The sequence below is a fragment of the Lissotriton vulgaris genome, chromosome 10 (assembly GCF_964263255.1).
Source record: "Lissotriton vulgaris chromosome 10, aLisVul1.2, whole genome shotgun sequence".
Classification (NCBI taxonomy): Eukaryota; Metazoa; Chordata; class Amphibia; order Caudata; family Salamandridae; genus Lissotriton; species Lissotriton vulgaris.
This window is the reverse complement of record NC_141698.1, coordinates 179,983,262-180,010,145: the sequence shown is the minus strand read 5'-3', so window position 1 is coordinate 180,010,145 and position 26,884 is coordinate 179,983,262. Positions and strand designations below refer to the sequence as shown.

General features: G+C 45.6%; 1 protein-coding gene across 2 annotated transcripts in view; it reads right to left on the bottom strand.

Annotated features, from left to right (window-relative positions):
• Window positions 1-26,884, bottom strand: part of ATPAF2 (ATP synthase mitochondrial F1 complex assembly factor 2) — a 225,168-nt gene that overhangs the window by 59,810 nt on the left and 138,474 nt on the right. For both annotated transcript variants that reach the window (XM_086940829.1, XM_086940828.1), the window contains exon 4: window positions 11,165-11,310. In XM_086940829.1, the coding sequence (XP_086796955.1) occupies window positions 11,165-11,310 (146 nt within the window). The remainder of the gene's footprint in view (window positions 1-11,164; window positions 11,311-26,884) is intronic.

Here is a 26,884-nt window from a genome sequence, read left to right as displayed (position 1 = left end):
CTTTGCATTAATAATTTGTCCGATGAACCTGGTGATGGTGGTACATTGCGTGATACTAGGGGTGTTAATATGTCTTTATGTAAAACCATTAAAATTAAATATATGCATCCAATATTTATACAAACTGAGCAGGGCACCTTTTACACAGGAGTATAAAAACGTAGCTGCCTTGAAAAGAAGTCGCTTTACACAATAATCCATTTTCCCCAACAATCAAGCTTGTAGTTCCTCTACTGTGATTGTGTGTTCCACTGCATTGGGGCAGACAGTAGACCAGCAGTCAGGCATTTCCTTAGTCTAGTCTTGGCAAAACCAGTACCTGAGCAACAAAGTGAAGTGTTTGTTACAGATGAACCTTTTTTATATTCTGTTATGATGACCTGGATGAAGATCGTGTTTGAGAATGCCACATTGGATTTGGCATCCATGGGATTCTTCTGCACACAGAGTGTGGTCATGGTTGAGGAGATGGCAGGGACAATGAATTGGACATGAAAAGAAGTATTTCATTTTGATAGGAATGTTTTGTAGACAGTATTTGGATATCCATTCATCTATTTGCCTCAGAAACTATGCATGGGCCATTATGTATTGCTCCACAGTGCTCTTAAAGTACAGCTGTGCACTGGTGGGTGTTGACAATTATGTTTTAAATCATGTTGTATAAAGGCTCCATCTAATAGATAACTAGCATTGGAAAATGTCAGATCACACACTGAAAAGGACGAAGATTTTGGCTTTACCACCACTTTGGCATTAGTTAATCTTAAAATGGCTACCAATTCATAGTGAAATCTGCACACATGCTGATGCATGGGCATCTATTTTGGAATTGGTCTTTACATAAGGAAAAGACATTCCAATATGACTGCTATTGGGTATACAAGCAGGTTTCTACTTTGTAATGCACCTGCAGCCATTTTGGCCTTTACAAAAAACTTTTATTTTCCATTCTAAGAAGGCTGATGGCCACTGCAGAATGGTAAATGGAGAAAACAATATGTGCGATGGAGTGCATTGTCAAAGAAGTGAGTGGTTCGGTAGCAGTGTGCTGAGGCTTGCCCTTTGCTACAATAACTAAAAGTTACAATTAAAAATAATAAGGTGAACGGGAAGGGAGGAGTAGGAAGCAATGATGAGCAGGGAGGCGGGCAGCCCTGTAGCTGTGAGAGGCTACCAAATTGGGAAGCAAAGCTTTTGAAACATCAATACATATAAATTATAAATAAAGTGGAAAAAGGCAGGGGTGAGGAGGTGATGGATGAGAATGAAGGGGTGTGGCATTTACCAATGATCCTACACGACATCAGGGAGAGAGATGTATTGTGATCACAAACAGGAGATAGAGAAGGGGAAAATAAACAAAGGATGAGCCAGAGGTGGGCCAGGAGAGGTATTGGGGAACCTACACGGACCTCAGAATGATAGAGAGAATGCAATAAGCGCACATGGAGAACTAAAAGGCAAATAAAAAATGTTATATGTCTGATGACAACAGCGGAAGGATAAATGTCATTCAAACAAAAATGGAAAAAAGAAGAAATGCCAAATTGGCATGACAAATACAAGAATAGGGAAGAAAGTCAAAGCATCTATCTGAGAAAGACAATAAAGCTATCCAGTTATGCGCAAAATGCGGACCAAAGCACACTCTATTGGAGACAACAAGTCTTTGACAAACGACGCTAAAGCTGCCTGTAGGGGAAACCTAAAAAGTACAGCCAACTGCAGAATAGTAAGCAATTACTAGAGAGTGGCTGTTTGGTGTATGCTATTATGCAAATAGAGAGATTCTGAATGCAAATGATAAGATTGCTTTAAAAAACAACAGACTAACCGCTGTTGACTTGTGATGTTAAGTTGTTTGCATATTTTCATCTTGAATGTTTAATTTTAATAATTTTTAAATAAATACAAATGTAGTACTGCGTTCTTTCCTTTACACTTCATTTTGGATATATTCTTCTCAACACAGTCTATCTGAAAGCCCTTCCAAAAGATCTGCTATATTTTTAGTTAAGCTTAAGCGACTTCGGCAATGTTTATTACTATTAATTACATTGATTATCGTCGACTTTTGTGCTGCTACTTAGTTCATGCAAGTTTGTTTTTTAATTTGAGCGATGGTATGTACTTTTGTTACTTTTATTTATGTATGAAGATGTACATGAAGGTTTGTACTGGAGTGCGTGCTCTTCCTTGTGTGCTAATATTTGGTTGACTTTCACCAAGATTTCATATGTGTGTGTCTTTGTGTTATTATATAAAGGGCATATGTAGTTATCTAGCATGGAGTGAAATGGCTTCATCATGTGTTTTCTGAATCATTTTTGTCCACCATAAGCGTGGAAGGGTATACTCAGATGTGAGTCCCTAGCTCATTGCACCATCAGGATTCAAGCAAGCCGGGCCGAAGATGGCTGAAATGCCAGAAACCGGTCCCCGGAAGCTTGTTTCCTTCCCAGTATAAGAATTGGCTTGGTAGTTTGGTCTGCCCTGTTCCCATGATGCACTGGGCCAGGGACAGACTAATTTGCATATAGCCAGGTTCTGAGCTGGGATGGTGCAGTGAGCTAAAAACAGTGATGGATCAAGCCCTGATCTTTGGACTGGGTAAGAGTGGTCTGCTTAATTCAGATAATCTGTCCATCACCACCCCCTTTTCTGAATCATTCATCATGTGTTAGGCTGCCAACGTGGGGGCAGTATTGTCATAGTGGAGGCAGTGGCTGCGCACTAATGTGATGGCAAAGAACTCTCTGCATGACCATCCTCAGGTTGATGGATGAAGGGGCCTAGTTCACTGTAAAAAGGGTTGTAAAAAATAGTAATTCATGCAGGCACAATCCTGCATATTTAAATGATGTGCTGAGAAAAGCATTGTTTTGCGTGGACACAGCACCAAATTAGGAGTAACAAATATGTACTGAAAAATGAAATAGTAATAGCTGGGAGGCTAATAAAAAAGCCCTTCTGTTTGCCCTGTGTGACCGCACCACATGTAGTGTTATTTTTTTGTTTAAATTCTTGTGCTTACCTGATATTTCCTTAATTTTCAAGATCAGCTCATGAACAAATGTAACAATAAAAACAGTTTCAGTGTAGACCCTAGTTATAAATATTATCTTATTAAGATACTTTTTTATTAATGTATCTGTAACAAAGGTTTGGACTTTAGTATAATAAAACAAACAGAGGAGTACAGGCATTTCAGTGCACATTCAGTAAGCACAGATCATGCCTCCTTTTGGTACAGGGCTTGCAATGACCCATGTCACTATAAAACAGGTTGCACTACTAACATCAGGATACGCATGTTTCACTTTAGTGTAAAGGTCTACCCTATAAATCAGACAAGGTATAACATTTACTTGCAAAAGGTAAGCAAGATATTGGTAATTTTGTCTGAAGATGCTCTTTTTGCCTAATACTATTATTTTTTACTCCCAATAATAGCAGGTCTTCAGAGCCTGCACCTACTAAGTGCGATTAAAGCAAAACACAAAAATTAAATACCATGCATATTACTGTCTGATTCTGATATGTGCTCCCCCGCACCAAGCCCCAGCATCTTATTTAATTGTAGGCATGGGATCTGTATGCAAAAGCACCGGAACTACGCTTAGCTAGAAATGTTGGCAACTGCACCCCAACTGTAGTTTCATTTTCCTAACAAAAACAAACATGTGTGGAGGGTCAGGGGGAATATTTAACGACCTGTCTGCTCGCTCCCCTACTGTCAGAATGCAAAACACACAAGAGAGCAGACCAGGTCTAAAAATGGTGTGTAACTATACCAGTGACTGTGAAACAATAGGATGCATTTGTGAACAAATGCTATTGGAAGTTATTGGAAACAAAAAGACGTCCACTGGCAGGAGAGAAGCATGTCTTCTTCCCAGCCTTGTGTGGGTGAAGACCTCACCTCACCCGGCAACCGCTCAGGAGTATGAGGCCTGCTCTGTCTGTCGGTACCCCTGTCTTTGAACCAAGCGGAACCACTTCAGCTTGGTTCAAAGACAGGGGTAAGACATGCTTCTCTCCCGCCAGTGGACGTCTAAGCGTTAAAGTTCCTGGTAGATATGTAACTGTCTATTAGTAAACTTATTGTCATTTCTCACCTAACATCACTTGTAGTTATAGTTGCAGTAGCTATTCTATATCTAAGGTCCTGAAGAAAGCCGGGGCAACGCCCCTTAGGCTGAAACATGTCGACCGTCCTGCACAGCGCCAGAGGGTAGTCATTCTACCAGGCGTGTTTTTAACCCTTGACACACGGACTTCTGTTTGTACGTTTTTTCAGAGTCTGGGTAGTCAATTTTATTTATCACTATCACTTGAGCACTGCACATTATTTAGTCCACTTTATGTTGAACATCATGGCTAGATTACTGACATCCATTTCCACACCGGCACTATATGGTCGGACGTGGTATGGATTGATCAGCAATTCCCACGTGACGTAAACTCCACCGGAAGGGTGGGCTGATGGGATTTGTTCTAGCTTTTTGTTTCCAATAACTTCCAATAGCATTTGTTCACATATGCATCCTATTGTTTCACAGTCACTGGTATAGTTACACACCATTTTTAGACCTGGTCTGCTCTGTTGTGTGTTTTGCGTTTCATTTTCCTACCCAAGGGTGGGAGTCCATTGTCCTTGCTTGCATTAGGGCAAAAGTGGTACCCCGTGGAATGTACCCCATGGGTTTTTAGGTTGAGCCTGGACAGCGCATGTGCAGCTCTGTGAGCCATGCTGTATTGGATGGAATAGAAGTCCCGCCCACTCTCCACCCATATTTGTCATTGGCTTGTGTCATTGTCCTTCGTAAATGCTGGCTTCTGATTAATTATTAGGCTTGTTAGTCCCTCCTTAGTACCGCCTTGTCTTCATTCGTAACCTCCCATGAGGGCTGGCCCTTTTACTTCCGTTGTTACACGGTGTGCCTTTTTTTAGTCTATAAACACAATTTTCTTTAAATAGTTTCTCCTTCTGCAGGCATGGCTATGCTTTCCTGCACCATTCAGCACGCCATGCGCGTTTTCACTTTCTAAGCAGCCCAGGACATTGGCAGCCGCTTCTTTGAATGGGTCTCACATGTACAAGAGTTTGAGCTATTGGCATTGTACATCACAATGCTTTTTATTTATGTGTTAATTTAATTTTCAAAACATATAAATAAAAGGCATTGCCATTTACAATGCCAGTAGCTTAAACTCTCGCAAATGCGAGACCTATTGCATTGCAAATGCTTGTTTAGTTGTAATCTTCACTTTGTCTGCACTTACCAATGAAAACACAGAAACGCAGAGAAACTCCATGGCATGTGCGCACAGTGACTGAGCCTTGAATGAGAAACTGAGAAGAGATGCCGCACAGGTCCAGGTGATGGGGTGACGTCACACCCATGGTACAGCCGCTCAACCATTGCTCCCCTTCAGCTCTCGGAGCAGCGATTGATGTAACTTGTTTCTAGGAATTATACAATGGTTCTGTATGTACTTGTGTAACTATGTGTGCCTAACGTGTATGTCTGTCTTTTAGGTCTATGTATGCGTTTATTACAATATGCGCGGCTGTAAAACATTGTGCCTTTTCTGTATATGCATGTGTGTACTAGTATGTGTGTGGTTGGTTCTGTATTCGTGTGTGAATTATTGTATTTGCATGTTACAGTATGTCAGAGATTGTCTTGAATTCTGTATTTGGGTGTGCGAACATGCACATATGCCATGGTTTCCATTTAGGTCTGTTCGGTCTCATTTATGTATGTATGTTTTTGTGTATGAGAAATGGCATGCCCACTCACAGTACAACAGAACTGTAGGCTCGTGTTCTACCGCAGGTGTTTGGGGGAAAGACTTCAGGTCCTTGTTGGGATGACAGTATTGGGAGTGAGGTGGGTTGTGGCGAAGGGTGCACAGAAATGTAGTATGTGAGAATCAATAAACCAGCGAATATCGGCCTGTGTGAACAACATGCTTTTAACTAATCTTACCAACAACACTTTTACATGTTCTAAGAGCTTTACAATTTAGCAAATACTGAATCAAATATGACGTGTTGGCTAATGCTATTTTATTAGCTAAGTAGTCATGCTATAACCATCCCTGGAAAGTGACAAGACGAAGAGAACGTGGTGTTTATTTACTTTATCCGCTTCCCTTTTAAATGATCAGACATTTGATTTCTGGCTTCTTTTCCACTCCATTTACATGTTATCCTTTGTAATGCTAGTTTAATTGATATGCATCCATATTTGCTAACTTTTATTAACTTATAACCCAGGAATTTCACACAAAAGTACAAAGTGAAATAAGTCTTGGCATTTTGAAAATTCAAAACACAATAAAAGATGTTTCTAGGTAATTCATTTGGGATTATTTTATCAGTCTGAAACTCTACAGTAACGAATACTTCCCACTAAAAACAAACAAATACATGAGATGAAATATCCTTCACGGAATTATGCTGGATGATATACAAGAAACTGAATAGATGTTCGTGACCTTTTTTTTTAGCACTCCTTTCCTCGAATTACTCAAATATGACCTTTACTACACTTTTTTCGTTGTAGGCTGTAGCACTCTCCGCACAAGCACCACAACGGTTGTAAGTTGTACATTATAGCCTTTCTTACATGCGCACAATGATCTTGTTTGCGCTATATAAAACTTTATAAATAAAAATAAATAAATAAATCATGGCATTCTCTGTAGTAACTAATGGGAAAACAAGAGCACCTCCAGTGTGAGGTCGCACAGTGCCTGAGCCCGATAAGCACAGCAACAGCCTTAAGGAAGGCTATGCGTGCGGTATCGAGACGTCATACAACAAACAGCACCATAACCAGGAGTGCAAACAGCAACAGTAGAGCAAACACATTTCACACCTCTCAGGAGGCAGCACATGGGAGCTGGAGAGAGCAAGAAAACAAATACACTTCCATGGAGTTCTGAACGCGAAAGGAAAAAATAGTTCCCTGAATGTGAGCAGTGAAAGAATATCAGTCTTCCAAGTAAAAGGATGGTATAGAAGCTATGCGCCAATGGTGGGTCAACCGCAAGAAAGGGAAGAAAAACCTTCAAATAAGAAGCAACCAAATAAGAGTGACAAAGCCAACCAGTGCTCAGCAATGGATGGGATCTCAACCCATTTTAAGTTTTTGGTATGGTCCACAGGATGTCTTTCACAAACAGCCAGTTTAAAGTGGATTGCAGGCAAGACCTAAAAATAGGGTAGAGCTGATTGTTATGTATCTTGAACATGGCATATGAACAGGATGGGACATGGAGACTTTCTTTTTACTACAAGTAGTCAATTCTGAGAAACTATGCAAACCATCTCAGGCCTCCCGTACTCACTGAAAGCATCAAGATGTTCAAAAGCCTTTTATGGCCCACTTAATTTAATGCTGATGAGAGGCATAGAAGGATCAGTAATCAAGTCTCCCCTTTTAGAATGCATAGAGTATCATCTACAGCAGGGGTCTCCAAACCGGTCCTGGAGGGCCAGATCCATGCCAGATTTTTTGGATATCCCCATTGAGATACATGTAGTAATTTAAAAAATCTGGCATGGATCCGGCCCTCCAGGACCGGTTTGGAAACCCCTGATCTACAGCTTGAATAGTGACCATTTCAAAGCTGCAGCAGCCCGGCAGGAGGCCTGATTTATTTGCTCCAAGCAAGTTATTTGCATTAATAAACTTTCTCTGTTGAGTGGCGATGCAATCTTTGGTATGACTAGTTATCGGACGAATGTTATTATGGTTCTGCAGGATACGGTCTTTCCTCTTGCAAGCAGAACATCTCCAAACGGACTTCTCTGAATTAGCTTGAAATGTTCTAGCCCTGTCTGGGTCAGGAGGTACTTAAGGTATACAGGACATAGGCAAGGTGATGCCAGTGTAACTCTGGTGTAGAACTTTAGGGTGGGCATCGCATTGGTTTGGTATGTAAGGTGCCTTGGTACGAAAAATAAAAAAGCCTGTTCAGAGACCGAACTTAGTGCGACAAATACATGAGAATATAACGTCTATGCAGATGAACAAAGTATACATCAAAGCCACTGCGACCGAACATAGGCAAATTATTAGTCAGGCCTTTACAGTTCCATGATGATACTCTGGCCAGAAGCCGGTCAACTGTGTTGATTAGTCTGTTTATGATGGGTTACATTTAAAGAAAATGAAGAAAGGTCAAATAGAAGAAAGCACAGCTGATAGAGCAAATAGAGTGTGGGTTTCACTTCCTGATTAAACGTGCTGTTTAGTTATGTCAGCACGTGTCAGAGATGGGGATGGTTCAGACATGTAGCATGGCAATGCCTAGTGATTTCTGAAGACAAACAAAAATCTTGTTGAAGAGAGTCATGCAAACATTCATTCAGGAGATTGGGACAAAGCCGATTCAGAGCCCATCTTTTAATGTATTGAAGATACAAGTTCAGAAAGGAAGTGAGGGGGAGAAAAGAGGGTGTTGTGATCATCATCTTCATCACCAAGTGTGCTAGAGCAAAAGGTGGTCTTTGCCTGGCCACACAAGCAATCCTTAGAAGAATACTTAGTAGACAGATGCTTGGTAGCCACTGCTGCTAAGAGCATGTTGTACCATTGTTTACATTTGTTGTGCCAACTTACAAACATAAGGCCTGAAACTAGTATATCCGAGCACACAACTGTGTATGTCAGCTCAAGATGCACAGTGTGCATATCGTATTCAGAAAGATGACATGCCGATTGGTTCATCCTTCTGGGTAGGCAAACCAGACACTGCATATCTGCCCATGCTGTTCCTTCCTGCATAATTAAGTATTAGCAAGCACTATTTTAAGTTATACAAAGACTTCTGCAGACCAAGTGGGTCGGTGACAGTATGTGTCCTGTTGACATCAGCAGGCGTTGCCTTCCTATTTAAGAAGCACATTACAAAATAATGACTGTAAAGGGTCAGTCTTAATGAGTGATGGATGCAGAAATAAAAGATGTCCACTTGGTCCTCCAAATACAAAGGCATGGTGGTCATAGTGATGTGTAAAGGGACACATTTTGTTTTGTGAATAGTGGGTGTGCTCCCATATGGGATTATTCATCTGTTGGGCAAGCCCCAACATTACAACCTCGTGCCTACAAGGCAACACTCTTGTAGATGTGCATCTGGAGATATGCTCACATGGGTCCTTTTGAAAATTACAAAATGTAGAAGTTGCATATTTTTCCCCACTTATGTACGTCTAAAGTATGCACGTTAGATTCAAGAAAATCTGAATGTAATCAAGGACCACCAGGCCACTCTGAGACACCACTCTGAGACATGATTTAGCAATCGGCCTCAAAAAAGTTAAAAATACCTATGCCTTGAAGTGCTAGGAGGGAGGACACTGGTTAACCATACACCGTTGCGACTCAATCTTCTTCTACAAGACTGGTGAGGCAGGGGAACATACTTTCTGACAGGGGAACAAAGTATATAGAGTGCTTTATAGCAAGACATTTACTTAGAATCTATAGAGTAGAAGATGACAGGAACCTGCAACAACAGGGTAGCAACAGGTGCAACAACCTGAGTTTTAGGTTTAAGTTTCCTTAATGGTTTAGTTCACACAAGTATATACATCTTATATGGAGGCGTGCTGCCACACAGCCTTTGTTGAAAGAAACCTTTTTAGTCATAGCAAAAAAACTCTTACATGGAAAGATGTATGTATGTATGCATGTATGTATCAGCTTATATAAAGTTTATCTTTAAGAAGTGAAAAGCGCCAGGAGGATGCATCATTCGTGAGATGTCACTATTACTGAGCCTTACCGTAAGGTCCTAATGAAGATTAAATATAATATTCAATAGTAAAGCTGAGGCTCTGGTTCACTGGACTGTTGTGTGTTCCTCGAATGAATAATGTACGGGCTCAAATCTCTTAGCTGAAGGTATCTGGAGGGGATGCCTTATCTAAAAAAGTAACAAGTTTGAGCCTCATCTGTATGCATAGTTATCCTCGTGGCTCAGTAAGGGAGGAGGGCACAAGGAACGAAATGCATATGTTGCACTTTGGGCCATATAACATCTCGAAAGCAAACCAAATATATAATCTGATGGGGATGTCTTGGTGCCAGTCCTCAAAAAAATTTCTTCGATGAGGTCGGATGAGGGCACAAAATAAAATCCAACTACATCCATCCTCAAACTCTAGACTTCATTAAAGCACAATCAGTATATAGAAATCATGATCATCCTACTCAGCACAAAAAAGGCAAGCATAAAGTTTGGATTTTCGAGATATTCTAAAGTGTAATAAATATGGCTATTCCTCTAGCGCACATCTATTATGCAACTAGCTTACCTGTCGCGCGTTGCTGCAATCTCAGAAGAAAGGAAATTTAAGGAAACTTGTTGTGATAACATTCAATTTACATTGTGTCATTTTTATTGAAACTTATTAATTTTAATATGGAAACCATTTTAAAGTGTTGTTTTAATTCTGTTTATTTATTCGAGTGCTTGTGGATACACAGTATTTTTTGTTTTTCCGTCTTGTGCGTACACAAATAAATCAGAAGGTTTTCCGACGCGTGAGCTGGCCACATACAGTTGTTCATGTGAGAAGCACGTATTCTCCAAATCTAGTCCACACACTTGCAGCGATTGTCCTTGTGCTTTGTTGATGGTCATTGCAAAAGCGAGTTGCACCGGAAACTGTAAACGTTCAGTATTGGAAAGATTATGAGGGCCCTGGGGGCTGATATTTGACACATTTTTCTTTTCTTTTTTGCCAGAAACCTTCGCGGGAGTGTACACAACAACTTCCCAAAGTTTCATGCCGATCGGATGAATGGTGTAGTAATGCATAAAGGACGAACAGACAGACATACATTCGTCTTTATATATATATATAGATACAGATTGCTGAACCGCCCTTTTGATGTAGCACCCTACCATTATCCAAAACTCAATATGAAACATCTGAAGTGATGCCACACCCGCACATATGAAAATACTTCATGTCACTGTATAATATGGAGGGGATATTGTAGAATCTGACACTCCCATGGCACAAGCAGGAGGATTACAGCAGAGTGCAGAAGAGGGTTACAAATACTTGTTAAAAACACCTCCGGCCATCTGTTAGTATTAGCTGAATTCTAGCAAAAGCTGCAGTGCTCACCAGATGCATGGAGAACAACTTGATGGTGTCCTGTTGGGAGTCCCACTCTGTGGCCACTGCAATGGCGAGAGTCTCGCTGGGGACAACAAACAGCTTCCCCTGCGGGGTCTTCAGCTTCTTCCGATCGAGGCTGATCTCAAAGCCACCTGAAGAACATAAAGGGAGGAACCAATCAGTCGAATCAAGAGAAGCACAACTGACAACAGCACAAACTAGCATCCCCACTACGGTATGGGGGACGGGAAATGTAAAGCCTCAAAGAGAAAAGTGTCTTGGTGATAGGCAATGAACATAGAGGACCTGAATTCCCAGCTAACAAATTCCAGGCCAAATCTAAACCTAGATGACCTTAAAGTAAGGGATCAGGATAAAATTACACACTGGTTAGCCAAAGCTGCAGAGACAGTTATTCCACTTATAAGGAATAAACGGAAATCAGGTAGACCCCCAGTCGCGTGGTTCTCCGAAAGGCAAAAAACTGAAAAAAGCAAATGTAAAAAGCTTGAGAGACAATGGAGAAAAGATTATGATGTGGCCAGCAAGGAAACTTACAAACAAGCTTTGAAGGCCTACCATCTGTTATGCAAAATAACAAAAGGAGATTTTACCAAAAGTACCATCTTAGAGGCAAAAAACAACTCCGGAACCTTATTTAAGGTTCTAAAGGATTTAGCGTGTGCTGCACATTACCCAGAACCCCCAACGCTGTCCACATCGCAATGCAATGGCCTCGCGAAATATTTTAATGATAAAATAGCCAACATTTACTCTACCCTCAGTGGAGATGAGGTCCCTAACCCTTCTCCTACTATAACCCCGGGATCTAGGGAGCTGTTCGACACTCCTGGAATCTACTGACAACCTGGCAGCCCTTAGACCAGCATACATTTGTAGAAACTCTAAATAGTATTAAGTCAGGCTCCCCTAATGATCCCATACCAGCAGGCATTTTTAAACAACTAGATCCCGACATATTAAATGTCATTAGATTACTACTAAATGCTTCATTAGGAGAAGCGGTAATGCCAGCCGAATGGAAGCACGCGTTGGTCGTACCACTACTGAAAAAAGTAAACAGCGACCCAGAGATCTTCTTTAATTTTAGACCGGTATCACTTCTCCCCTTATTCTCGAAGATTTTAGAAAAACATGTAAATAAGCAGCTGGCGGAATACATCACCACCAACAAGCTACTACATCCCTCTCAGTCGGGTTTCAGAGTCGGGCACTCAACTGAGTCCACCTTACTAGGAGTTACGGAAGTCATCCATCAAAGGCTGGACAATGGGGGCACGGTGGCACTCATTCTTTTAGATTTGAGTGCCGCCTTTGACACTATATCCCATGAAACATTACTTGAAACCCTAGAGGGTATAGGGGTAAGTGGCACAGCACTGAAGTGGCTAGAAAATTTCTTAGCAGACAGATCATATCAGGTTTTCTACAAAAGCAACACCTCCAATATTTTAACTTCCCCATATGGAGTCCTACAGGGGTCAATCCTGAGCCCGCTGTTATTTAATATTTATATCACCCCTCTAGCGATATAGCGGAAAGATTTGGTCCTACAATCTTTTCGTATGCAGACTATACACAACTCGTGTTTTCCTGGTCATCAACCGATAAAAAGAACCCCTCCTCTCTTCGCTCTGGATTACAGAGCATGGCAAAATGGATGCACTCCAAGAAATTACAATTAAATGGAGACAAAACCGAACTGCTAATATTCGGTGAACAAAAAGACCTGTGGGGACCAGCTCACTGGCCTACTGAAATGGGTCCTCCCCCGATGGCAGTTCCGTCAGCCCGAAATTTAGGAGTAATAATTGATGACAAATTGACAATGCGCGCTCAGGCCGCTAAAACCGCCTCAGTCTGTTTCGCCATTCTTAAATGGCTGAGAAAAATGTTGTGGCAACTCCCTGAAGGGGCGCAAAGAACGGTAGTTCAGGCTTTGATTGGTTCAAGGCTGGATTATGGTAACATTCTGTTTTTAGGTGCCAACAAAGAAATCACACGACGATTACAGGTCGTCCAAAATGCGGCAGCCAGGTTACTTCTCAGTTTACCTGGGCGGTCGCATGTCTCGGAACATTTACGTAAACTACATTGGCTCAAGATGGGCAACAGAGCTAAATTTAAAGCTTTATGTTACATGTTCAAAATAAACACAGGGGAAGCACCAGCATACCTTTGTAAACTGGTCCGTAAATACATCCCGACTCGTAATCTTAGATCAATTTATCAGGAGAGGTTTGTTGCTCCAAGATTCAAACGAGCACGACTGGGAGGACGCTCCTTTGGATACTTGGCGCCAGTGCTGTGGAACTCTATTCCGCTCACACTTCGCCTAGAGCCCAACTACATAAAATTTAGGAAAGGTATCAAGGCATGGCTGTTCAACCAAGAATAATAACTAGAAGATCTTGACCCCCTGGTAATGTACGGATCCAAGGCGCCGGGAAACCCTCAGGGTAGCTGTTGCGCCATACAAGTGGAATAAATAAATAAATAAATAAATAAATAAATAAATAAATAAATGTACACCGATTTGAAATTTTAAAATGTTGGGATTAAATATCTAATATGAGGATTCTACGCGCACTGTTTTTGGGCAAAATGTTTTGGTTAGCCTAGTTAAAAAGAAGGTAGGCTGGGCAATTAGGACACAGGGGCTGATAGTATGCTCACTTGTAAAGACCAAGACCCTCATCCCATTCACACAAAAAACAGGAGCAATGAGACAGGTGCACTAGCCTCATGAAACACAACTTTAAATGAATTATTGTACTTATTTGTACTTTTAATATTTAAGTGAATGTGGCCAGTAGACAGAATGCTTGTGATGTCTAGAAGTTTAAGACTCCCTGAAGATCCTCAAAGGATGAGGAATTTGACAATGCTTATCTTATGATCTGCACTGAATCAGAGGCTTGAAGGGGCTTTTACTAAGGAACAGTAGTTACCGTCTTCTTAGTGCGGAGCGGTTTTACCACTGCAGATGGCTCTGGAATGTGATGTTAGCAAGGCGATATTGACCGATTCATCACAGTTTACTGTAAGTGCCCTTGATTCAAATGCCGTCTGCCCTGTTGGTGCACAGCAAGGTGTTGAAGATGAGTTCACCTCATGTGGTCAACTGTTCTGAGGGGAGGGAGATGCAACAGCCACAAAGGCAGCTTGCTTTCTCTCCTCCGGGTGGCTCATAGCCAGGAGAGAGCTATAGAGGAAAAGGAGAAGTGTGAGGATGCAGGGGCGGCTTGATAGTACAAACATTGGATGGGGAATCACTACAGAACAGCAACACAGGGTACACATGCAATAAATTGGGTGTGAGGTTGCAACGACTATATATTTGAGGTCAACTGCTGGAGGATTATGCAGAATAAGGGGTGACTGGATGTCAATGGGATTGGTCGCTGGTAGGTCTTGACATCAGTGAGCTTTCCCACATTTAGCCAACAGGTTTATCAGTGGGATCACCAACTGCATGGCTGTGATACCCCCAGGTAGGTGTATGGGCAGTTGGCAGCATCAATACTTTATTGGTCACTTTCAGAAGACTATATACTTTAGGCAAGACATTTTCCTATAATTACCTCCAGGCCTCAATTTTAGTTGAAACTTTATGAAGTATAATTGATGTTGGGGGGGGGATATCGGCATAGTTTTACCAACAATAAATAAGGAGCAGGACCATATGAACATTTATGGACCAGACAACGTCTTAAATTAGACTGACTTTAATTGGAAGTCAGTTGAGTTGTTCAGGACAGGTTTGACTGAGGCAAAGCAAGGGGTAGAGTTTGTCAGCTGTGCCTTTTGATTTGGACTTACTTAAAAAGTTGATGCGGGGGGAATAGTGGCCAAACTGCAAATGGAGTGAGACGCGCTCTCTTGCGTCTCTGTACCCACGCTGCCTAAATATTAGCCATACTATCGAATTGGGGTTGGTGAACCCCCACAGTGGGCTGCGCGAGCACTCTAGGAGGTGGATGGGGTCGCAGGAGCGGAAAATATCTTCCTGGCTCCCTAGAGACGGACCTTGCAGCAGTTGGCAAACCCCACCGTCCTTTGATGCCAGCCATCATGGGACCTTCCGCGGGGGTCATAGAACCGGCTACAGGCCTCGGAGGGCTCCCTATCTGTTACCTCGGGACTCTGGTTGATGCGCCACTTCTAGATCCTGATGGAGGTAACTGAAAAGCGCCTCCATCCCTGCTGCTTGGCCGGGGCCCCTGCCTTATTGAACGTCATGCGCAGCCTGGAGACAAAGCCGGGCCTGCTGTCCTGCATGGTGCAGGAGGGGCCTGGGGCCAGCCTCTGCCTTCCTTGTGCGCCCACTCTGCCCATGGCTTCTGCTACGCCGGGGACTGGCAGTTTGTGGTGCATCGCCCGGGGAACCTTCGCTGAGGCTACGGGTTGTTTTCCTGTTCTGAGGCCCTGGCCACATTTGCTGCTGCTGCCCGTGACGGCCGCTACTCCTGAAGGCCCAGTCCCTACCTACATTTGGAACTTGGTGGAGGCAACTGAGACACGCCTCCACCCTTGTTGACTAGAAGGAGCCTTCGCCCTATCCTGCTCCGCGAGCGGTCCAGGGACGGATCTGGGCCAGCTGTGCCGTTTTCGGGATACAAGACATAGCCTAAAAATAGCTAAAATCCTTTCTTTCTGGAAGAACTCAAAGGATTCATTTGGAGGACTGTACATCAGACCTGGGTACCCTGGAGTGTGGAGTCCCTCAGGGATCTGCTTTGTCCCCACTCCTTTTCAACCTTTATCTCCAGCTGCAAAACTTTCAACTATGCCGACGATACTCAGTTGTTACTTAGCATTGACAACACGGCATCTGCACAGACCCATGCGCAAAAAATTCTCAGACATACAGTGAGCTGGATGACAGCGAATTCGTTGAAGATCAATCCAGACAAAACTGAGGTCTTGGTGGTTTCAATTGAAGCCTCTCCTTGGGGAGACTTGTTCTGGCCTCAAGACCTTGGCCCCACCCCGAAACCATATTCTAATGTTAAAAGTCTTGGCATCAAGATCGATCATGAGCTGTCAATGGCCAGCCAGATTTCCTCCTTTGTTGGGACCTGCACAAATTTTATTAGACAGCTACGTAAGCTAGACCCTCTCCTTTCCTCCTCCACACTGCGTACAATTGTCTCCGCCACAATAATTTCAAGATTAGATTATGGGAACGCCCTGTATCTGGGTCTGCCCAAAACATTGATTAATAGGCTGCCAGTGGTCCTTAATGACGCAGCTAGGCTGATCTTTAGGCTACCTAGACGGACTCCTGCTTCTCCACTGCTGTCTAAGCTACATTGGCTCCCAATAAAACAACGCGTGGAGTTCAAAAGTTTATGCATCGCCCATAAGGCAATCTATGGCCAAGCACCTGCCTACATCAAAGAACGCCTTGGGGTTTATAACCCCACACGATCATTAAGGTCCTCAAACACTCAGCTGCTGTGTTGTCCCCGCTATAAATTATCAACGAACGGTGGCAGATCTTTTTCAGTGGTGGTTCCACAGATCTGGAATAAACTTCCAGAGTCTCTTCGCAAAGAATCAAATCTGCTGCATTTCAGGAAGTCTCTAAAAACACTCCTGTTTAGGGAAGCCTTAAGCACCGCTTAGTGCCACGGCCACATGCATCTTTCCCTTCACCTACTCTGCTAGTATCGTCTTCTTCTGTCACAAGCGCCTAGAGACCGGACGGTGATTTGGCGCTATACAAGCTGTAATTAACAATAACAATAGTGTGGGAGAGGCCTGCCTCTGCTGCGTGCATTGCTTCTAACCGTGGCCCCTGTCGCGCTGGGGACTGGCGCCTATTGGTTCATCGGCCTGGGGACCTCCGCTGTTGCTGCGTGCCATCCCCCTGTTCCGAGGCCTAGTTGCGTCTAACGCCACTGCTCCAGACACCCGCTTCTTGAGGCCCCGATCCCTGCATACTACCGCCTACCAGTGACGTCTCCCTGGGCTGGGCCTACCGACGGAGACTAGGCTGCTGTGGGGAGAAGGGAGGCCTGACTCCCATGCTGTAACTGCTTAGAGGCCCTTCCCTGGAGGTGTGCCCCCTCCCCCCCACACAGTGCAGGTGGCTGCCGCAGGATGTACTTGGTCCCTGCTGCTGGATTCTGGAGGCCTCCAGAATCCAGCAGGGACGGAGGGACGGAGTTTCCGGGAGGAATGGACCTGGGTTGTGGCCCAACTGCACACTGAGAGAGGTGTCCTCCCAGGAATACGCTGTGCACCAAAGCCTGTAAAGAATCTACGTCAAATTTAACAAGAGATAACCAGGTCGCTTTCCTGTGGCTCAAGTCCGGCCCCCCGACTCCTGCCCCCATGGAGTCTCTTCCAGAGGTTAAGGCAGAGCTGATTACACTATCATATATGAACACCTTCCTCTAAGAAATTAAAACAGAAATTGGATCTCTCAGAACAGAATTCAAGATCTGCCTTAAAGAGTTGAAGAGAGATATCCCAGAAATTGGGAAGTCACTCAACGATTTGGAGTGCACTGTAGTCAACCGGACAGAATATCAAGAGAACCTCTGGAAGAGAATGGCTGCATGAGAAGACCAGCACATCGAACTTCATATTAAGCAGGAGGATTTGGAAAATCAAAGCAGAAGGAATAACCTTCAAATCAGAGGTGTCCCTAGAGGAGCAGAGGGCTCAGACACTATGACCTTCACAGCGGACCTGCTTCACGAAATCAAAGGTGATGACGATACCTTCCGCCTGCCTTAGACAGGGCCCACCGACTTGCCATGCCCCCGTGATGCCCAGACCTAGTGCCAGATATCCTCACAAAAGTGCATTTCTTCACTGAGAAAGAAGCTATCCTGAAGCCCTTCGGAGAGCAGATGAAAATAACCCATCGAACTAACCCGCAAGGGGTACGCTATCCAACTTTACCAAAACATCGCGCCAGTAACATTCCATCAACGAAGGGATTTCAAGCCAATTACAGACAAGTTACATGAACTGGACATCAAATATCAGTGGGGTTCACCCACTTGCCTTTATCTTCACCTGGGAGGGTAGACGCTGAGTAATGAACTCTCTACGAGAGGCCAAACAACTCCTACAAATCCAAACACTCTCTCCGCCACTATCCTCAGCTAGGGTACCTACGCACCTGGAGTGGTCCACGGTGTCGAGGCCACGACATGGAGCTCGAACCAGGTAACAACATTCGGCCCAAACCAAACAAGTTATCATACAACACCTTCGGACCATGGACGGCGGGAAGTCCCCCGCCCACTTCTCAGCGGCCTCTGAGTGTCTTTGTACAGCCTCCAATCATGTCTGAGCCACGGAGTACTTGTCTATTCTGAGCATACCCCTAATTTAGCATTCTCACCCCCTCCTTTGAGCGGAGACACATTGAACTTATGCATACAGGAACGATGCCGCCCACATCTGATGGCCCTATCTGTATCCGGAGCCCAATACTGAAAATGGAACGACACAGCGTGGGGATTCCCCCCTCCCCCTATCCTAACATAGGCCGACTGTGGGGGACAGGACCGCTGAAATGAGATGAGTCCTTCTCTTCACGTCCACCCCGATTAATCCTGCTCTTGGGAGAGTGAAATCTCCGGAATGGCCGTGCCCTTCCAAAGGGGCCTTCCCTGGACTGAAAAGGATCCAGCTGGCCCTGTTGGCCTCTCACTGTTTAAGATTTTTTTTTATCTCTCTATTCTTTTTCTTCTTACATTCACGGGGTGGGGGTGGAAAGAAAACCCGGACTGGACTGCTTTATGGATGGAGGTGGGCACCTCATGGGGTTTACTGCAGCTTTTGTCTGTTGTTACTAGCCCTGGCCTTTGCCCCTCAAGCTCGTTCTGCCTTTCTCCCTTTCTGCGGTACAAAAGGGGGTGGTGATGGACGGAGCATCTGAATCAATCAAACACTCACACCCAGTCAAAGGATCTGGGTTTAATCCATCACCGTTCTTTAGCCCAATCTGCCACCCCAGTTCAGACATGGCCATATGCAAATCAGTCTGACACTGTGCCTCATGGGAACAGTCCAGCCCGAACTGCCAAGCCAGGTCTTCCCTGGACCAGAAACAAGCTTCCGAGGACCGGTTTCTGGCATTCCAGCCGTCTTCAGCCCAGCTTGCTTGAATCCAGTGGCAAAGTGAGCAAGGGACTCACGTCTGAGCATACCCTGCCACACTTATGGCGGCCAAAAGCGGTACAAAAGGGGGTGGTGATGGACAGAGCATCTGAATCAATCAAACACTCACACCCAGTCAAAGGATCTGGTTTTAATCCATCACCGTTCTTTAGACCACTCTGCCACCCCAGTTCAGACATGGCCATATGCAAATCAGTCTGACCCTGTGCCTCATGGGAACAGTCCAGCCCGAACTGCCAAGCCATGTCTTCCCTGAACCGGAAACAAGCTTCCGAGGACCGGTTTCTGGCATTCCAGCCGTCTTCAGCCCGGCTTGCTTGAATCCAGTGGCAAAGTGAGCAAGGGACTCACGTCTGAGCATACCTGCCACACTTATGGCGTCCATAAGCAGTACAAAAGGGGGTGGTGATGGACGGAGCATCTGAATCAATCAAACACTCACACCCAGTCAAAGGATCTGGGTTTAATCCATCACCGTTCTTTAGCCCACTGCCACCCCAGTTCAGCTCAGTTCAGCTCAGCTCAGTTCAGCTCAGCTCAGCTCAGTTCAGTTTAGCGCAGGGACACGCCGGTGAGCGTAACTAAGCGCTTTATAAAATTCCAAATAAAAATACAATAAAAATAAATAAAATGCCAAAATCTACACAAACATTTTGGCCAACCGACGGGAGCCCTACATGCCCGGCTTGATCGACCCGGATCAGGTGGGGTTTATTCGCCAATGCCAGTGGGCAGACAGTGTACGTCAGCTAGCCCACTTAGTAGAAAAGGCCCATCGTCGGGACATCCCCGCATGCTTATTATCACTTGATGCTGAAAAAGCATTTGACCAGGTGGACTCTGTCTTTCTACGGGCGGTCCTTCAGAAAATAGGGCTGGAACCTATAATGGTCTCAAATGTGCTACCCCTCAGGCACAGGTTAGGGTCAATGGCTAACTCCACAACCTATATATGCCGAGGCTCCAGACGGGTTGTCCACTCTCCCCTTTACTTTTTGCCCTTACGATTGAGCCACTAGCAATAGCCATTCACCAATCAGAAGATATTCGGGGCATTCACGTTGGGGGCACTGAGCACAAGATAGCATTGTTTGCAGATGATCTCTCACTTACTTCGATGGCGCCCAGGACCTCGCTCCCAGCACGGATACCAATCCTAAGAGCATTCGAAGTAGCCTTGGGCCTCAAAATCAACCTGGTCAAATCATGGGCTGAGAATCTGATGATACCCGGTGAGGACATCCCAGAACTGCAATCCTTTGCCCCTTTCCAATGGGCAGCACACTCCTTGGGCTAAACTTGACCCCCTCCCTATCGACATGGACACAAGCAAACTGGCCGGAATGTAGAATGACAGTGCTTGAAGATCTGCGTACTTGGAAATTGTTGCCCCTCTCCTGGATGGGACAGCTTAATGCAATTAAAATGTCCATTCTGCCGAAAGTACTATATCGATTTCAAACACTCCCTACCCGGATACCGCAAGCAGCCATACAACGCATGCAAAAGGACTTCACCAACTTCATATGGGGAGGGAAGTGGTCGAGATTTTCAAACAAACTCCTCTTGCTACCCAGGGATAGAGGGGGGTTGGCATGCCCCAATCTCCTAGAATACTACGGGTTATCACACCTCCGGTACATCTCAGAATGGGTGGTCCGCGAAAGCGAAAAGCACTCGTTCCACAAGGATTGGTCAGTAGCTTGCAGACAGCTCTGGGACCCAGCCTGGCTTCCACAGGATGCCCACCCTCGAAGTGCCTACATAAATACACCCACAAAGACAGAGCTAGAGATCTGGGACAAAGTTGCAATCTCCAGGGGTCTCACCTCTTTCCCCCTTCCCCAAAAAACTGTTGATGCGCAAGCCGGAGTTTCCCTCAGCCCTGCAACCACAATCCTTCTCGGTATGGAGAGGGGTGAAATGCCCCACATTTCGGGACCTCTTTGAGGGTGATAGGCTTAAAACCTTTGATCAATGCAAGAGGGACTACCACCTACCTGAGGAGGCTAGATTACAATACTACCAGACTCGACACTGGCTACACACACCACTAAACACTCAAGGGGCAACTCGGCCCTTAACCCCCTTTGAAACGCTAGTGCACTCAAACGATAAAGTGCAGGGCTTGATCTCCCGCACTAATCAAGTACTACAGCACTTCACCCGATTAGACCACACACACACACACAAATACAATGGAAAACAGATCCTACAGAAGAGATTACCACAAAACAATGGGAGCAATTATGGCACAATGTACCGAAAAATATTCAAAAGCATACTCCAGCGAGAAACCACATACAAACTCATGACAAGATGGTACTTTACTCCACAATGCTTACACAAGATGTTCCCCACCTCTTCACCCAGTTGCTGGCATTGCCAAACTGCGGAAGGGAACTTTTTACATATGCAGTGGACATGTCTATTACTAACTCTATATTGGAAGGAGGTGTAAAGTCCCGTCAAGGGCACCAGAGGCTTCCCCATACCTAATACCCCCACAGTGACCATCCTAGGAATCAGGCCCTAACTCTTTTATCTATGACTCACGCAGACTGGCACCTCATATCTCACATGCTTGACACAGCTAATAGCCCTTTATTGGAAAAAGCCAGTTACACCGCCCATCGCCATATGGTTTACACAGCTGTGGCACACCATAGAACTTCTCACATCCTGGATGACACACACTAAACCTAAATTTACAGGTACCTGGCAGCCTCTGTTAGACTACTTCTCTAAACTGAAACATATATGCTTCACTCCACCTAAGCTTCGTTCCCTTCAATTATTTGAGGACGTTACACTAACCCAGTACACTGATACTTCACACGAGACTCTTCAGCATGACACCACAGGGAGCCCACCACCCACCCCTTGGCTTTTGATAAGGAAATTCGAGATCCTTCGCTTGGAATCCCCCCCCCCCCCATTCCCTTTCTATCTCTCGCTTTCCTGCGCTCTTTTCTCTCATGTCTCTGTTGATTGTTTTATACTACAGCTAATCGTTGGCAGTAAGACGCAACTGAGCACTTACCTACTATGATTATAGAAATGTGACGTACAGTAAAGATGCCAACGCCGAATGTGTGTAATCTTATGTCAGCTGTCTACTACGTTGAAATCTGTTCAATACTTTCACAGCATGATATAAGATTGAAACCTTTAATAAACAGATTTGAAGAGAAAAAAGCTGATAGAACAGTGACTCTTAAGCCTAGGCACAAGACATTACAATAATCTTTTTAAAAAGGGTAGAGTGGTTTTAAATGTGCACATTTGATGGGTGCACAAGGAGACAACACTACAAACTTGATCAGTCACTTTAAGCTGGCATCTATTTTTACTCCTAATCTCTTAACAGTGTTGATGGACCTGGAAAAGACTCAGTTTGAATTCAGCCTTTAACACTGCATAGTAGTCTTTCAAAGCAGGTAGAAGGATTGGACTGGTATTCAGACAAATTGAAAATCAGCCGAGTGTCGCTTTCATACATGTAAAAACTAATAATATAGGTCCTAACCATAACTGCTAAAGGTTGCATATAAATATAAACAAAATGGGGGAAATAGGAGATCCTTGCAGCACCACGGTAGTCACCTGGTGAAAGAAGAAGAGAACTGATCCATAATTATTCACTACTGACATTCATATCTTTGTAATTATATGGTGTGCTCTACTGTATCGAATGAACAGAAGAGACAGAGTATCCAGGCACATTTCACAGCAGCATTCAGAGACAACTCTGTTCTTCTACTGGCTCTGACACACATTTGGTCATTACCAAAAACTACATTCTACATACCTAAAATATATGAGATCTTGCATGCATTTCTAATATTTCAGTTACTGCAGGGTTGATGGGCTAGATACCTGTAAATAAGGGGATAGGTGCAGACACAGGTATCATGTAAGACATGCCACATGTGCTGTTTTGTTTGTGCAAGCAAACTGACATGATGTGGAATGATTTGGTTTGCTGCGACAAGTGTGGGAGGAAAATGAGTTACTCCCTTCTCAATATAATGTTAATTTAGGAATATATATGGCTCTGGAGCAAGCTTAAAATAAGGCTGCTACATAAGACCAAGCTAAACCTAAGCTAACTTGGCCGCAGCAGGGGCTTCACTGGTCGGAAATGCGATTGCTTCACTAGACGCAAATACGGCCTTCGATACAGTAGAATGGGCTTACCTTTTAGAGGTACTGGCTGAGGTAGAGTTTGGCCCTAGATATATCAGGTGCGTCAAACAACTATATGATCGACCTAAGGCCAGCGTGCGGATAAATGACCACACTTAAATTGAATTTAGAGTGCGAAGGGGCACGCATCAAGGGTGCCCACTCTCGCCAATGTTGTTCATCTTGGCTATAGCGATCAAAGCAGAATAGGTGCATGTGGACGCGCACATGTAGGGCTGGCCGGGAGGTAGAGGTAGAGAAGAGTAGCTCACTATATGTCAATGATACCTTATTATATCTGACTATTGTGGCCTCAACATTGGACAGATTACGGGATTTTATCAATGTATTGGAAGATAACTCCAAGTTTGCTATAAACTGGAATTTATTTTTGCTATTCCCAATGGGAGAATGCATGTAGAAGGAGACACTCGCTCTGCCACTATGGATAGAAACTGTGCCATCGGAGAGCACCCGTGGCCACACCGGTCCTGGGGGGGCTCTGTCGGGGAGTCCTGCACCGCCACAGCCAAACACAGACACACGACCCAAACAATGAGTGTCCCAATGCCCACAGGTGGGCGCCTGTCGGTCTGAGCGGCATCACCGGAGCGATCCTGTGGGGCGCGAGTCTCAGGAGGGTTCTTGGGACTGCACCGGACTGGGGAGTTTGGTGCTGCTGGTCGCGCCTGATACCGCGGGCGCTGTACAGCCCACGGGAGGGCTCCTGCAGTGGCTGTTGTGACCGGGAGCAACACGCATGTGAGCAAATCCACATCGGCTGCGGCGGAGAGGTCTGCGCCGTCGGGCGCGGTTGGAGGGTGCCGGGAGAGCAGGCGATTGGACCCACCGGAGCCGGATCCTTCTCACCACAGCGCCCCCTCGGCAGGCAACGAGGTAGCTGGCGCTACGGAGCTTGACTGGAGCTCACTGGAGCTCACCACCGGGGAACTCCCTTCCCATCTACATCGGATGAGAAGGTGCGAGCCTGTGGAAGGGACGTCCTCACACCCCTCTCCCTCGACAGCTGCCCTCACTGAGACATCGCCCATTCCCTGCGCCCCCCCCCCCTACTGCCGCCGCCGGGAGGCGAAAACGGAGCCGCAGTGGATGCAAGGGTGCCTCGAGGAGCCGCCTACAGCCCTAAAGGTGTGTGCTCATAACTTTTATTAACCTTTAATAACACTGTCACCATAAGTCTGTATGCCGGTTTCCCCGGCCGGTTTCCCCCTTCGCTACCGTGATGGACCAAATCAAAACTTCCCCCTAACAAAGGGTTCTGTGCCAACGTGGCAGAGTCGCACTGTTGGCTAAAATGGAGGGGGCTATAAACTAGAGCAATAAATCGCCCCACTGCCCACAGTTGACCATGAGGCTACATTCCTACTCGGTCAGGGGTCACCTGTACTGAGATAAGGCTCCTTCCTCCTCTCTCATCTTCACCAAGCAGCAACATAGAAGTGGGACTAACTGGACCTGCCCATCAATAGAAAGGGAAACTGGGCTTGCTAACCCAACAACAACAGACAAAGGACTTGTACTCCTGCCTCTCTATTCTCTCTATGGCGGCCATCTTAGACTAGTACACCACTGTGGTTGCCATCTTAGACTAGTCAGTCTCCTCCATTATCTCACACCTATAACTATACTTTATTTCTCACCGCTAATCTCTCCACGCTTCCCGCCCTATAACCGCGTTCACACCTTTAGCTATCTGCTATTTCTCTCCTTATTCTCTCCATGCCTCCCGCCCTATAACCGCGCCCACCCACCTACACACTCCACCCCCCCTCCTCTACCTCGTATACCTACACCTCTTCCATTATGGAACGCATGGGCAAGCACACATACAAGATTAACTATCCATCCGAGCTCACCAAAAAAAACGCCAAACGCTTCAAACACAACTTCCTGAAGACCCACCCCGAAACCCCGTTTGTGGACACCTACTTCTCGCTAACTAATGGGGCCACGAGCACTGATATCATCTTCTACACCCCACGCAGAGCACAGTGGAGGAAAGTGCTCCGCGCCTCCCTCACCATCTCCACCTCTAGAAAAACCGCGCATGGCCTAACACTCTCTATTACACCATCCCAACTGTTCCCGGGCAGAGCGACCATCTCCATCTATAACAATGGGATTATCCTATTCCAATCCACTGATAGGTACCTTGATCTACTCGACAATCTGTTCCCCACCTTCCTAAATCATATCTCCAACAGGCAGTCCGCCACGCCTAACACCACGGGTTACTCAACACCCCCCAACTCCAAGCGTCAATACTCACAGCAGAGGAACATCTCACACCTCTCCCCTCTGTCCAGCGCGGTACTCAGTTACACACCCGATCATACTTCCCAAAATCCCCCAAGCACTGGCCAAGTTCACCCCCCCTCGCACATTCCCCATACCCCCACCCTCCTCACCCCCCACCTTACGACTCCTGCGAATGTCTCAGATCCCACTGTAATCGATCACCCTTCCGATCTTACTTATCCACACCCCTCTTGCACGGCCGAATATCACCCCCCATCACAAATACCCTATACCCCCACCCTCCTTACCCCCCATCCCCCACCTCGCACGAGTCTCACAGAACCCACCCACACCGCACTGAGCATATCTCTCACGCCCCCCTACACGACCAACTCTCTCCCTCTCTCCCCCCCCCACTCTCACTCCCCACTACACCACCCCACCAGCCAGACTCACGGAACACTCCACCTCCCTCAACCCAACACCCTACCCTCTAGCCCCCCCCACTCTTAGCCCCCACCATCCTAATGTCACCCCTTCCTTCTCCAGCCTACACTCATCCCTCAACTCACCTGCGCCACCTTCTTCCAGCGCCATCACCTATGCTACTAACCTCCCCCTGTCCTCATCCACGCCATCCCAGCCCCTTGCTCACAAACTCTCTCATCCATCTACTATGGCCACAGAGCCCTGTACCCCACCTTCTACGGCCGCAGAGCCATGTACCATCGCGTGCACATCCCGCCCCACGCGTCCCACTGCCCACCCTTTTGCCCCACTCAATGACGCACCCACTGCTCTCACTCCCAATACCATCCCCAATCCTACTCTGGACATGATCATATCCACCCTCCTACAAGTCAAAGAAGATCTTCACTCCATCAAAGAACTTCTGTTCACATACCCCAGACACCCCCTACCCTTCACTTCTGCGCCCAATAAGTACACCGCTCGCCCCTCAAACCTCTTCACTCATCACTCCCTGCGCTGGCCCTCGATCCCCGACCGCAAGGCCACCGGCCGCCCCCATCGCACCCTACACCCCCCCTCTGACCGAGACTTGCATACTCTACTCCGCTCCTATGGCCCAGGTCCCACAAAACTCCCACC